Source organism: Juglans regia, unplaced genomic scaffold (assembly GCF_001411555.2).
Source record: "Juglans regia cultivar Chandler unplaced genomic scaffold, Walnut 2.0 Scaffold_674, whole genome shotgun sequence".
Classification (NCBI taxonomy): domain Eukaryota; kingdom Viridiplantae; phylum Streptophyta; class Magnoliopsida; order Fagales; family Juglandaceae; genus Juglans; species Juglans regia.
Window position 1 is genome coordinate 417,633 of NW_023361600.1, and position 13,459 is coordinate 431,091.

The following is a 13,459-nucleotide window of genomic DNA, read 5'->3' on the forward strand; positions in this document are numbered from 1 at the left end:
CTTCAAAGAAGTGTTGCACTGTTGGAACAGAGGAAGAGGACTGTACCACAGGGGTCTCAATCTGCAATGGATCAAGGGCCTTAGAAAAAGAGAAATGATGGAAGTAGCTCAGGGCAAAAGCAAATGCAGGGAAATCAATCGAATAGCCTCTGTAAGTTTTGTAGTCGTGCACATACTGGAGAGTTCAGAAGGGAAGTGGGGGCGTGTTTTCGATGCCGTAAGACTGGACATCTTATTCGGGAATGCCCTTTGCTGTTGATAGACAACAAGAAGCCTAACCCTCATCCAGGTTCCCAACAAACGAATCAGGGAAATAATCAACGTAGAATGGGACCAGCCCAGTGTTTGCACTGACATCTGAAGATGCTAAGGACGACAACAATGAGATCACAGGTACCTCACTCTATTTCTCCTATAAAGCTTTTTATTTTTCGTTGAGTCAAGATTAATCATGCTTGCATGAAACTTTTCTAATGGTATAGCTTAGAATATTGAAGTTTGGTTGAAAGTAGATTTTCTGAGGATTCAAAATTTGTGAATCGAGGTTATTTAGGACTTAAGCTTGGAAATTTTGATTATACTTATTTGGAGTTTTTAGTTATTATTTTGGGAGTTCTCTGGTTAAATGTGGAGGTTAGTTCTTTTCCGATGTATGTGATTGAGGTACAATGTTCTTAGGAGTATAAGTTGATAGAGTGAGCAGCGGAAGCGTGGCTTTGGTGAGTGATAATTTGAGAGTCTATTTCGCTACTTGTATAAGGTTCAAGGATTATGTGGGCAGTTAGGAATTGTTTTAGGTTTTTTTTTTAATGGTACTGTTGAGGTCTATAGCTTAGATATGATCTTTCGAAGTGCAATACAATGTGCACAAATATGTGTGAAGGATTAAAATATTTGCAGTTTGCTTTAGGTATGGAAAATTTCGAGGATGAAATTTTCTAAGAGGGAAAGGAAACACCCAGACCCAGCCAAGCCCGCTTTAAAAAAAAATTGGGTTTATAGGTATGAAAAGCCAATTTTGAATTTCGAGTAAGATTTGTGGAAGAGAGTATGGACCTAAAATATTTTTGGCGGATTATAATTTTTGGATAGGTTTAAAATCTTTTAATGATCCAAATGAATCTTCACTAGAAAAAAAATTTATGGGACAAGTGTAATATTTTTTAGGTTTAGTCGAGGCTAAAGAATTAGACAAAAGGCCCATGCATTAATCCCATATTGCACGTTTTGTTAAAGAGCCCTAGCCCGTGAAAATAATTTCAGACTCCACGTTCTACATGTTCACTTCCGTTTACTCACTACATGCACGCTACTTCTCATCTCTAGGGTTTTCTTTTGATCATCCATTCATCTATATATTCGTACGTTCATTAGCCTCAACCAAAAACTAGAATAGACGCTTCAGTTTTTCTCCCTTTTTCTCTCGGTTTATCACTGCCATCTCACCAGACCTTCAAGTAACCACAACCCAACCATTGCCACCAGCGTCCTTCCCGTAGCAGCAACCCTACGGATCAGACTCGCCCCCACCGTTCAAGCCATTGCAGGTCCCCTGTTTTTGACACCCAAAACAGAGTCAAACGTCGCACCTCCACTGCCAACGACTGAAGCTTCTCAGCCTTTTGCCGCTGTGCACCATAGCCCGCTCGCGAGGCACTGCCAGGTCGATCTCCATTCACTGTCTTAAGCTACCATTTCCTTCTCCTGTGTTCTCTCTTTCCCTCACTCTTCCTCTCCCTCTTCGTGCTCTCATCTCTCTCTCTCTCACATCTCTCTCTCCCTCTTAGAACTACACCGTCACTTACAAAGGAAGTTACCGCGGAAGCATTTCTGTCCAGCCACCAGGTCTGTCGTCGCATGGTGTTTGTGCCTCTCGATGAGTACCTCGCACATTCCCTCCCTTAGTGTAACCTCTGAAACTTGTTTTCTTCTTTTTCGTAGCCTTTGCAAGACCACACGTATCCTCTAGCCAAAAATTCAAGCTTTTCACTTAATTTTAAATTACCTCCCTACCCTTTTATCTGAAAGTCATAACAAATTGGATTATTTTATTCATGTGGGCTGGGTGTTTGTAAATTTGTAGTTCCATAGATTTACTTGAAGTATATTATTAGTAATAATGTATTTTTAATATATAAATTTTAGAAGTACATAGTAAGTGTAAAATTTTATTTTGAAACCTTTAAAGAGAAACTAATTAGTTGTTTTTTCTTTTAATGAAATTATGCTTTCCTATTTTTATCAATTTTGTTATAATTATGTTAAGAAAATATTTTAAACTAGAGATGTTTTTTGTTTTTAATGTGGCATAGGTGTAATTAGTAAGAGTATTGGTATGCATTTTTAGAAATAATTTAGAGCTTAAATAGGTAGAGATTTTTTTAAGTGAATATCGACGTATTTGAGAATTTATGATATTTTAGGGTTGTAAGAATTATAGATTGATTCTTTTAAGGAAAATTAGTTTATGTAGAATTTGAGGTTTAAGCATTGATATACGTGTTTGATTGGAAATTTATGGAGTACGTGGTTATTTTATAGGTGACGATTTATAGTTGACTCGAAATTTTTTAGGAAAATTCTGAAAAAGCTAAGAAGTCCAGGTAACTGGGGTTCCTATGCTAGACTTTGCATAAAAATAAAATGGGTTGAGGTTGATTTTTGAAAAAGTATGCATGTTCTATTATGAAAAGAAATTTGAACTACCTCAGTTATTTGTTCTGCATTACTAATGATATTCTGTTCAAGAATAAAGTATTTTTTTGGCATGAATGGTGTAGACATGAGCTTATTTTCTGGCATTTTGTTTCTGAATTATGCAAAAGATAGCGAATATGAAATTTTGAGCATAAATTATATTTTGTGATCTGGGTCTATTCTTTTCTGAAGATGTTCTGTACTCTGATATGATGTGATTTCTGAAAACTTTTGGCATGATATTCTGAATCGGCATTTGGTTTGTGGATGGTGATCTATTTGACCTACCACGGGTGCTAATCGTGGCTTCTATTTGGGTTGGTACTAACTGCTCTGTTTCTGGTGCACCCACTTTGGAAACAAAGTGGTTTTTCTAGTGGTCTTTCCTATGTGCACACTTGGGGCTCCGAGATAAATAAGGGGAAGACTCACATTCTGTTTCTGCTCGGTTAGCTACTGGGGTTTGCACAACCCTTCCACGGGGGTTAAACATGGCCTCTGATGTATTATGATGTTTTGGTATGATGGTGGTCAGTTATGCTATGCCAAAAGACTTTGAATAAGAATATTTTCTGAAACTTTCACCCTGATATTTTGATAACATGTTCTGATTCTACATTCTAAAAGTAAAAGTATTTTATTCTGCATTCTAAACTCTGTAAATGCTCATGTTTGCACACTAGTATATGTTCTTTGATTACTGAGTTGTTGATAACTCACGTCTTATCTCCAAATATTTTTCTGATAATTTTGATGGTTCAGTTGGAGAATTAGAGTAGGAAGTTTTAGCATGGTATGATGATCGTAGTGGAATAAGTGTCTGAGAGTAGAAGTGTTTATTTAAGAGTCATAGTTAGGAAATTGATCTATTTTCGGTTATTCTGGTTTGGTGAGTTAAGGATATTCTCAAGTCTTTAGAGAGTTTTTAATTTATGTTTTTGAGATTTTCTTTGTTGTCCCTATGAAGGAACATATATATTTGGGTTGAGTAAATAAATTAATATTTTATGGAGTTTTCGAGATTTTATAGTTGTGTTATTGAAGTTGATATTAAGTATTAAGAGCTAACTCTTCGGACCTTCGGGATCGGAGCGTTACAGATTGTCCACTTGTCCTCTCAGGAGTAAGCTTTTCAAAAGTTTTACCATTCCTTAAGGTGGTGACAGCTTTTCAAAAGTTTGACCTTGAGGATTGGGTTGGGGTTGGGCAAGGAATTTCCCTTTCTCCTAGATGCTCAAGGTTGCAGAAATCTTGGTCAAGGTGCCTCTGATGTCATTAAAGATTTGAGCATTTTGTGTATTTATTGTTGCTTGCCTTTGCATGAACTGCTGGAGGGTTGTTCCCATTTCCTGGACAGTTTCCTCAAGGTTTCTCCTCTGACCAAAATGTGTTGCAACAGGATATTGAGGTGGCCCCGATGATGCTGAATTTGGATTGGTTGTATATTGAGAAGGACCAGGTGCATGAATGGGGGGTTGAGCTGATTGCTCATTCTTCCAGCTGAGATTTGGGTGGTTCCTCCAATTGGGATTGTACGTGTTCGAAAATGGACCTGGAAAAGATTTGGAGATAAAACTAACAGAGTTAGATTGATCTAGAAGGACTTCCTTAATAGCTGGAATTGTAGGACAGTCATTAGTGACATGCCCTGTTTCTTCACAGGTATTGCATTTTTCTGGGATTTTCTGAATAACTTGAACTTCATTTACTTTGTTTGTATCTATGGTTTCCGATTTCTTAGAAAGCATAGACACTCTAGTATGCAAATCATCCACCTCTCTCAAGTTGTATTTCCCCCCTCTAGTTATTTTTAAAGGTTCAGTTCTATCATATGCATCTGAAACATCCCATGACTGGGCATTTCAGACAGGTAATCAAAGTACTCAAAGGCCTCGTCTAGTTCTTTATTAAAGAACTCTCCATTGCATAATGTCTACACGAATTGTCTCATCTTAGGTTGTAAACCCACATAGAAAAAACTTATTATCCTCCATTTTTCATACCCATGATGAGGACAAGCATTGAGTAAATCATTTAACCTCTCCCAGCACTGATAAAAGGTTTCAATGTTTTTTTGGGCAAAATTCATGATCTGCCTCTTTAGTGCATTGGTTCTGTGCGTAGGTAATAATTTTTTTAAAAACTCAGTCTGCATCTCTTACTATGTTCCTATGGATCTAGGCCTCAAAGATTTCAGCCAAGTCTTGGCTTTGTCTTTTAATGAAAAGGGAAATAACTTGAGTCTGATCTCTTCTTCAGCACAAGTTCGATCCATAAAAGTTGAACAAACTTCCTCAAATTCTTTGATGTGCAAATACGGGTTCTCAGACTCCATCCCATGGAAATGAGGTATAAGGGGTATCATGCCAGGTTTAAAATTGAAATTATTTGCATTAAGAGGTTGTATAATGCATGAGGGTGAGCTAGTCCTAGCAGGTTGCAAATAATCTTTGAGAGTCCTGTTATGATTCCCCACTCTCCTCCCATCTTGTTCTTCTTCAACCATGGTACTAAGACTCTTAGAAGATGACTCAAATGAAAGTGACTCACAATCAGAGTGTGTCACAGAATCTAATCTGACCAATCGAGAAGAATAATCTCTACTCCAAACAGACATGCAAATGCTCAGCAACAATACACAACTAACACCAAGCTTTGGTGTAAAGTGATAGCAATAAAAGAAAAATGATGATGTTAGTAAGCTTTTACAGAGAATGTTATTCACAATAATCAAAGGGAAAAACAGAGAAAGCTAGGGTCAAAGATCACCAAAGTGCGAAGAGGTTCACACTTAGTCCCCCATTCCTTTGCAGTGTTTTGATAGCTCTGCAATTTGCCTTTAATCCCCGGCATTGGCGCCAAAAACTTGGTTCTACTTTTAAAATACCCCCCAAGTGCAAAAGGTGTCTTACTTGTGTATAATGAGAGTCCCAATGTCGATTTCACAGGGATTAAGGTAGATTCAGTGCTCTGCAATTGTTTATTGGAATAACAGGAAGCAAGAAGGTGAGATATGAGATGTACAACTATCTTACGGTCACTAGGCAGCTTTGTAAGCCAGATTGTTCATACCAGAAGACTCAAGGGGTTGAAAATAGTCTTTTTTTTCTTTCTTTTCTAAGAATCCTAGATGCAAATGAGATGGATTTGGATGCACACTAAAATTAATATATAAAAAAAAATAAAGAAACTGAATTCTCTGTATTGATAAAGAATAACAAATTCAAAACTCAAGACCAATGTTCTGGAAAGCTTTTAGAAAAAAAAATACCTAGGCTTAGTGTTACCTTTACACAGAGGGATTCTAGGGGAGTTTTGCATTCCTCAATTACTTTCAAATGTGATTTCTGTCATGATAAAATCATTTAGATAATGTATATGATTAAAACTCTAACAACACATTTACTGAATAATCTCAACAAATTTCACATCAAACTGACAATCAACATATAACTCGGGTTTAGGGTATGCATCCCTTAAGCATCCATCGTGCCTTCAATCAACGATGGATCAAAGAAGACACATAGAAACCCTAATCCCAGTGTCTATAAGAATGACACAGATTCATGGAGAATATAAATTAAAACTGGGAAGAAATCAAAACAAATTAAAATTCAATGGTGGCTATCCCAGCGGCAGAGCGTGAGAGGGGAACCAGGAGGGTTGGAGGACCGAGCACGGTGGTTAGCCCCACGTGCATCGGCTTCTACGTGAAACCTCGTGGCCTGGGTTGTGTCCAGTGCAGTGCAGCGTGGAGGAGAAAGAAAAATCGCTCTGCTTCACTTCCGATAAACAAGGCCATGGTGGCTTCCGGTGGTGGTCATGGGGAAGGTTCTGGGTGGTGAACGGAGCTTGTACCCGATTGTGTCGCTTGGTGGTGCATGGTGGCAGAGGGAGGAGGGGTTCGGGATGCTCTGTTTTTGGTAAAGAAAACAAAGTATGCCAAGGGGTTGGGGATGATACACGGCTGGGCTACGGTGGCTTACGATTTCACAAGGGGCTGGGCAAAGGCTAGAGGCTTCCGTCGTGCAAGGGGAAACTCGCACGGGGGTGGTTTCCGTTCCTCTGAGCGCACACGGGCGTGGGTTTTTGTGATGGTGAGGTCGTGCAACTAGGCTGCAGGTGAGGTGTAATGTCATGGGTGTGGAGGTGTAGAGACAACGACGGTGATTGCATGGAGGTTGTGGAGGGTGGCGGCTTGTGGTGGACGATGGTTTGTGGATGGAGCTGCTTCTGTGCGTGCGTGGGTGGAGACTGCCGTGGCAGTTTTGCGGCAGCTATAGGCTTGGTAAACTATCACATATAGGTACGTACATATATATATAGGTGGTTGAAAATTAAAAGCAAAACCCTAGGGATGAGGGAAGGAGGGACGTGATCGAAACGGACGTGAATCGTGCATGCCGAGGGAAACATACGTGATCGAAGCCGTGCATGTAGTGGGGTCTGGTACAAGATCTTACGGGTTTGGGCTGTTTGGCCATTTCAAAAAAAATCTAGGCTCAAGTCTGGTAGTGAGAAAAAAATAAGTGGGCTTTTTCATACGTCTAACCCAAAAAAATATAAAAACACAGGATTGGTGCTACGCCTGGGTGTTACAATTTGCCCAAGTGCAGCAAAGGCCTTTTGAGGAATGCATCTTTAGCTGGGAAAACTTCAGTTTGTAGAAAAATGTTTTGCCGACAGAACTGAAACTGCTGAAAAGCCATAAAACCTCCATTCGATGGAACCAATTAACGCAGGAAATGAATATTTTTCCACCGTGTACCGACGTTTGGCTTATTCTTTTCCGAGGAATGCATGTTCACATAAGCTACATAAAATTTGGTCGCAACATGCATTTATTCTCCACAGGCGTCTATTTGAGGCGAAATTTGAGGCATCTGAGATTATTATTTTTTTCTACATTTCACTTGCAATGGAATTCGGTGGAAAAATACCTCTTACAACAGTTTTTGATATATTTGCCATGAGTTGGACTCGCAATAAAAATGCATATGTGTTGTAGTGTTAGAATATTAGTTATAATTAGTCAAGGAAATAAAAAATAGTTATAAAAATTATAATTAGAATAAAATCAAAAGAATATAAATGTTAGTCCATAGTAATAATAACAAAAAAAAAAACCAAATCCCCTATTTTGATGATTATAACTAGAATACTAGCTAGTTATAATTAGTCAAGGTAGTAACCACTGGTTATAAAAATAATAATTAAAATAAAATAAAAAAGATACAATTGTTATTCCATGATAAAACAAAAACTATAAAATACTATTTTTTTTATTATAATTAGAATACTAGTTATAATTAGTTAATAATATCAAAACACTAGTTTTAATTACTTGAGCAAATAGAATAATAGCGATAAAAATTATAATCAGAATAAAATTAAAAGAATACAAATATTAGTCCATGATAGTTTAAACAATAAAAATACTATTTTGATGATTATAATTATAATACTAGTTATAATTAGTAGAGGAAATAAAAACTAGCTATAAAAATTATAAGTAGAATAAAATCAAAAGAATACTAATGTTAGTCCATAATAATAATAAAAAAACTATAAAATACTATTTTGATGATTATAATTAGAATACTAGCTAGTTATAATTAGTCAACCAATAAAAACCGCTAGTTTTAATTAGTCAACCAAATAAAATACTAGTTATAAAAATTATAATTATAATAATATTGAAAGAATACAAATATTAGTCGATTATTAAAAATCTATAAAATATAAGTGTTATGTAATGGGTAAACGACAATTTAAAGTAAGTGTGCATGGAGGGCCACAATCAAATAAAACAATCAAATAAAGAGATAAGAAACATGCGCACACGATTCAGATTCTACACCTCTCAATTACAAGATTTGAACTTGCACCTAATCTTGTTGAGTCACGGAGTTTTTGTTTATTCCAACATTGAGGAAGATCTCAAATCAACAATGGCGATGACTCGGGAACGGTCTGAAAAGATAGTCAAATTCATCACTCTACACGCATAATGATGTCAGGCAAAAGTTTAGTTCCGTACGATTTCATTAATAATTCTTACGTTGTGTTTGGATGTTGAAGTAAGTTGAGTTGAGTTGAGTTGAGATGATAAAATATTATTAGAATATTATTTTTTAATATTATTATTATTTTGAGATTTGAAAAAGTTAAATTATTTATTATATTTTGTGTTAAAATTTAAAAAAATTATAATGATGAATTGAGATGAATTAGATAACCAAACGAAGCCTAAATTATGTTTTTCTTCCCTCCTAATTCATTTCTAAAAAGTCAAACTAAACAATTATATGCCAAAATTGCACATAACGTCAAGAGGTCGGAGAGATAGTGTAGTGCAATAAGAATGAAAGATTCATCATCTTCATCAAAATAATTTTCTGCTCATTCTCTGCAAGACAGTAAGCTTGTATTACAAGAAGGGTGATAATAAATCTATACAAATCTACTGTCTTGCAGAGAATGAACATATAATTATTTTGAAAAAGTGTGGGTCTTTCATTATTACTACACTGTACAATTTCTCCAACCTCTTCAAGTGTAGTAACAATGAAAAGCCCATCTTCTTCAAGATAATTATCCATTCATTTTCTACAACACGAGAAGCTTGTATAGCTTATTATCATCCGTCTCACAAGCTTACAGGACAACTGATAATAAGTTTATACAGGTTTCCTATCTTGCAGAGAATGAATAGAGAATTATCTTGAGAAAACTTTGGGCTTTCAGTGTTATTGCACTGCACAGTCTCTACAACCTCGACAAGTACAGTAACAATGAAAGACCCATATTCTTCAGGATAATTATACGTTCATGCTCTATAAGACGAGAAGTTTGTATAGAATTATTATCATCTGTCTTACAAGCTTACAAGATGGCTGATAATAAGTCTATATAAGTTTCTGTCTTGCAGAGAGTGAACTAAGAATTTTCTTGAAAAAATGTTGATTTTTTTTTGTTACTTCACTATACAGTATCTAGAGTTCGAGAAGTGATGGCCCAGCAATTTTGGCATATAAATGTTTTTTTTACTAAGCTGGCATTTAATGTTTACTTCAATTCTTTAAGTGAATTGGAGAAAATAGAAACTTTATTTAAGAATTATCAATCCAATCGTATGGAACTAAATTTTTGTCTTAATAATGAGGAGCCGGCATACCAAGTAAATGCATTATTTCATGATATTAATTCTATTCATTTTTCTTACCTTATCGTCTAATAATTTTGCTTCTTTTTGTAAGAGTTTTATCAATAAAATAAATAGATCAAACTTGAAGATCCGTCATGGAGATGCGATTACAACATCAATAACAAGAGAAGCTGCGGAGAGAGTTAGCAATTGAACACCAAGAAATACTTCAAAAGATGCAGATGATGTCCCAACAGTTTATGCTTCCTCCATCTCACACATATTTTCTAACAATTCTCTTAGAGTTTGATTGTAGTTTCATAAAAATTTTAACAATTTTTGGATTATTTATTATATTTGAATTTCATATTTGTTGCCAATCGTTCGAGCGCCATTTCATGTGTTTGAACGCATACTCTGTTCTATATTTGGAATGGGTTGATTCCTATTTGAACAGTATATTGCATGAACATAGGATGTTCAAATAGTTATAATAATAATTCGAATTAACTAGTGTAGTGTAGTCTCACCATTCAAACGTGTACCATTTTTATTCGAACTAATATCACTTATATTCGAACAAAAATAAATTTACCATATCATGTTCGAACAATTACATAAAAAGTCCGAATCATATATGGTATCAATATTCGAATGGATATTCGAACGAGTATCATTTTTATTTGCGAATGTATATCACTCTTATTTGAACAGAAATAGCATTACCATACGATGTTCGAGCACTTAAGCAATATGTTCGAACCACATATGGTCTCAACATTCGAATGCATATCACCCTTTTTCAAACGTATATTCGAATAAGGTACATTATTATTTGAACATGTTTCTCCTATGTTCGAACAATTACAACATATGTTTGAACCATATACGATCTCAACATTATATCACTCTTATTCGGACGGGCATGCATTCAATATTCGAACGACCTATCATTCCTTTGAATGTTTGTCAATCCATTTGAATATGACATAAAGTGTTCAAATGCCAGCCTCATCTCGTAACCGTTCGAACTTGTTTCTAAGTTTGAATGCGTCGCGTTTGAATGGTATTTAGGGACAAAATACTTTTGTGCCGAAATAGCCCTAACAAAACAAAATCGTCTTAAGGTTTCCTACCCGTTTTCCTTCTTTTCATTATTGGACTTTTTTATCTCAGCGATAAAGCATGCTGGATTTCCAAACTCTAGGAAAGTTACCCAAGATTCTGCAATGAAATAGCCCTAACAATTCCTGCAAGATAAACATGTTAGTTTTGAATTTCAGATTATGACAAATCAGATTAAATAGGCCTAATCTTTCTATAATTTCTTTTTCTTGTTTCTTTTTTTGGGTAAATAAGCCGCCTCTGAGAGTTAGTAGGGCTACAGGAACTATTAGGCCTGTTTCGTTGGAGAATCCTGCTAGTTTTAAGAGTTCGTTACACTTAAGCTTAAATTAACGAAAAGAAATAGATTTAATTATTTATATTATATTTTTAATATTCCCAGAACACATGAACCAGAAACACCGTTGATACAAATGTTTTTGATTTCTCACATGGATCCCGTAAGCCGATATACATAAAACTCGATCCACATGTTTTCTTCTTCTTCTTTTTTTTTTTTTAAACAAAGGGGAATTGAAAGTTTCGAACTCAAATTTTTTATTTGAAAAATTGAGTCATATATTATCTGGTCATCAAACTCTTAGCATAATTGTGAGAGGCTGGCCATCCAATAAGGATGGGAATTGGAACACCTTGGGCAAATGGAACTGCATGCATGCCTCCCTCTATCACATATGTCATAAACACTACAGAGAAATTAATTATTAGTTCAAAGTTGATATCTGGGTTACAGTTCATTTGAGGATCCTGTGCACACGCACTCATGCATCGAGGCCGGCTGGTGGAAGTATAGAACTGTTCATGAAGTACCAGTACCAACTGTAGAAGTGATAATACAATGAGTAATGATATTCATATAACATATTTCATAATATATATTATAAAATATGAATATTTTGATAAAATAATGTTACTTTTATAAATTAGTTTACAAAAAAAAACTTTCTTTTAAAACATGACTATGTAAAATATTATAAAATGTGACGTGTATTTATTATTTTTCTAATGTTATGTATAAGCAGTCCTACCTGTAACCTACCTACTGCATTCTTACTTTACGTAAACGCCTAAAAGTTAAAAACATATGGGCTTGGACCACGCCCATACCCATATGCAAATGAGGCTCGATGTGGCAATGGAAGGCCCACACCCCTGGATTATCTGCCACATACCTTAACGCTGTCCATCCATGTGGGAATATGACTGCAGTATTCCTCAAAGGCGGATTTTTGAAGTTGAGTTTCTTCTCATCCTTGGCCGAGAACTTCCCTTCTCCATATCCCAACACCCAAAAATCATGACCATGCAAGTGCCAAGGGTGTATTTCGCTAACATTATCGCTTAGCGCATTGGCATTTTGAAGTATCACATCTACCGTAGTATTCAAACCAAACATGTAAACTCCACTGCCAGTAGTTGAGTTAGGGTTGATCGGAGGTTTCATCACGTCATAGTTGTTGGGGAAGTTTTCCGGTGGACTCTTCTGATCGAAAGCATTTCGTAGACCATATTTTATGGAGCCCAGATAAGGAGTGGGTGGTAATGCTAAAGAGACATTATTGATAGCCCACTTGGTAAACCCATCAATTTTATTTTGGGTGTTGAGGAGGGTGATCCGACGGTCGTAACTTTTTGGAGGTTTTGGGGACCCCATGAGAGCAAAGATACTCTTAGAGAACGTCTTGCTATGGTCATAATCATTCCATCGAGGAGTCACGGGAGGTGGAGAAGTGGGGAACTTTGACGCAGAGATTGGTTGGTAATTTAGGATGGTAAGGGCAGGAGGGGTCGCTGGAAGCCTTCCTCTTACACCTAAAGAAAGCCAGTAGTTCTTGGAAGGATCTTGATCTGTAGTTATTAGGACTGAGTAGCTTTCACCAGAGTATATGTCCAAGTCATTGACCGCAAATGGTTGTAGATAATTCCCGTCAGCTTCTATAGCTACCACCACCTTTTTGTGATTCTGAAGAAATTCAAACACGTAAAGACAGAGTATTTAGATTAACAAAAGGACATGAAGGAGATACAGCAATCAGCTATCATGCATCAAATGGAAAACAACACAAATAATGATCGCTTGCATGTTCCTTTCACACGAAAGGATCTGGCCCAATGAACAGGTCATCATAATAAAGCAGGCATGTTCAGATGGCAGCAAGCCTCATTGTTTCAGTAAAATTTTCAGAGTCGTACAATATGGAGAAAGAAGTATTCAACATGTCACGTGATCTGCCAAGCCCCATCGCATCAGACGTACTCATGCTCGAGATCTCCCCGCGTTAAATGAAAAGGATAAAAGACAAGCTTATATTTAAAATTTTTATTTTTTTTATTATTTTTTTAAAATAATTTTTTAACATCTTTAATTATTAAAAAAAATTAAAATAAAATATAATTTTATTTATAATCACTTTCTAAAAAAACTTCTAAAAAATTTATAAAAACTTAAAAAAATAAAAAAATATAAGAAAAAAATATAAGAAGTAAGGC

The 13,459-nt window shown here is 35.9% G+C and overlaps 1 protein-coding gene and 1 non-coding gene across 2 annotated transcripts; one reads left to right on the plus strand and one right to left on the minus strand.

The window, feature by feature from the left end:
• Nucleotides 1-4,697: 4,697 nt before the first annotated feature.
• On the plus strand, nt 4,698-4,805 carry LOC118346096. The gene has a single exon (XR_004799479.1). It is a non-coding gene; the product is annotated as a small nucleolar RNA R71 (small nucleolar RNA).
• Nucleotides 4,806-11,708: 6,903 nt separating this feature from the next.
• Nucleotides 11,709-12,932, minus strand: LOC118346094 (L-ascorbate oxidase-like; the record flags this gene model as incomplete). The annotated part of the gene is made up of 2 exons (XM_035687108.1): nt 11,709-11,788; nt 12,142-12,932. Coding segments are annotated over 2 exons (849 nt in total), but the record flags the coding sequence as incomplete, so codon positions are not given.
• Nucleotides 12,933-13,459: the final 527 nt, after the last annotated feature.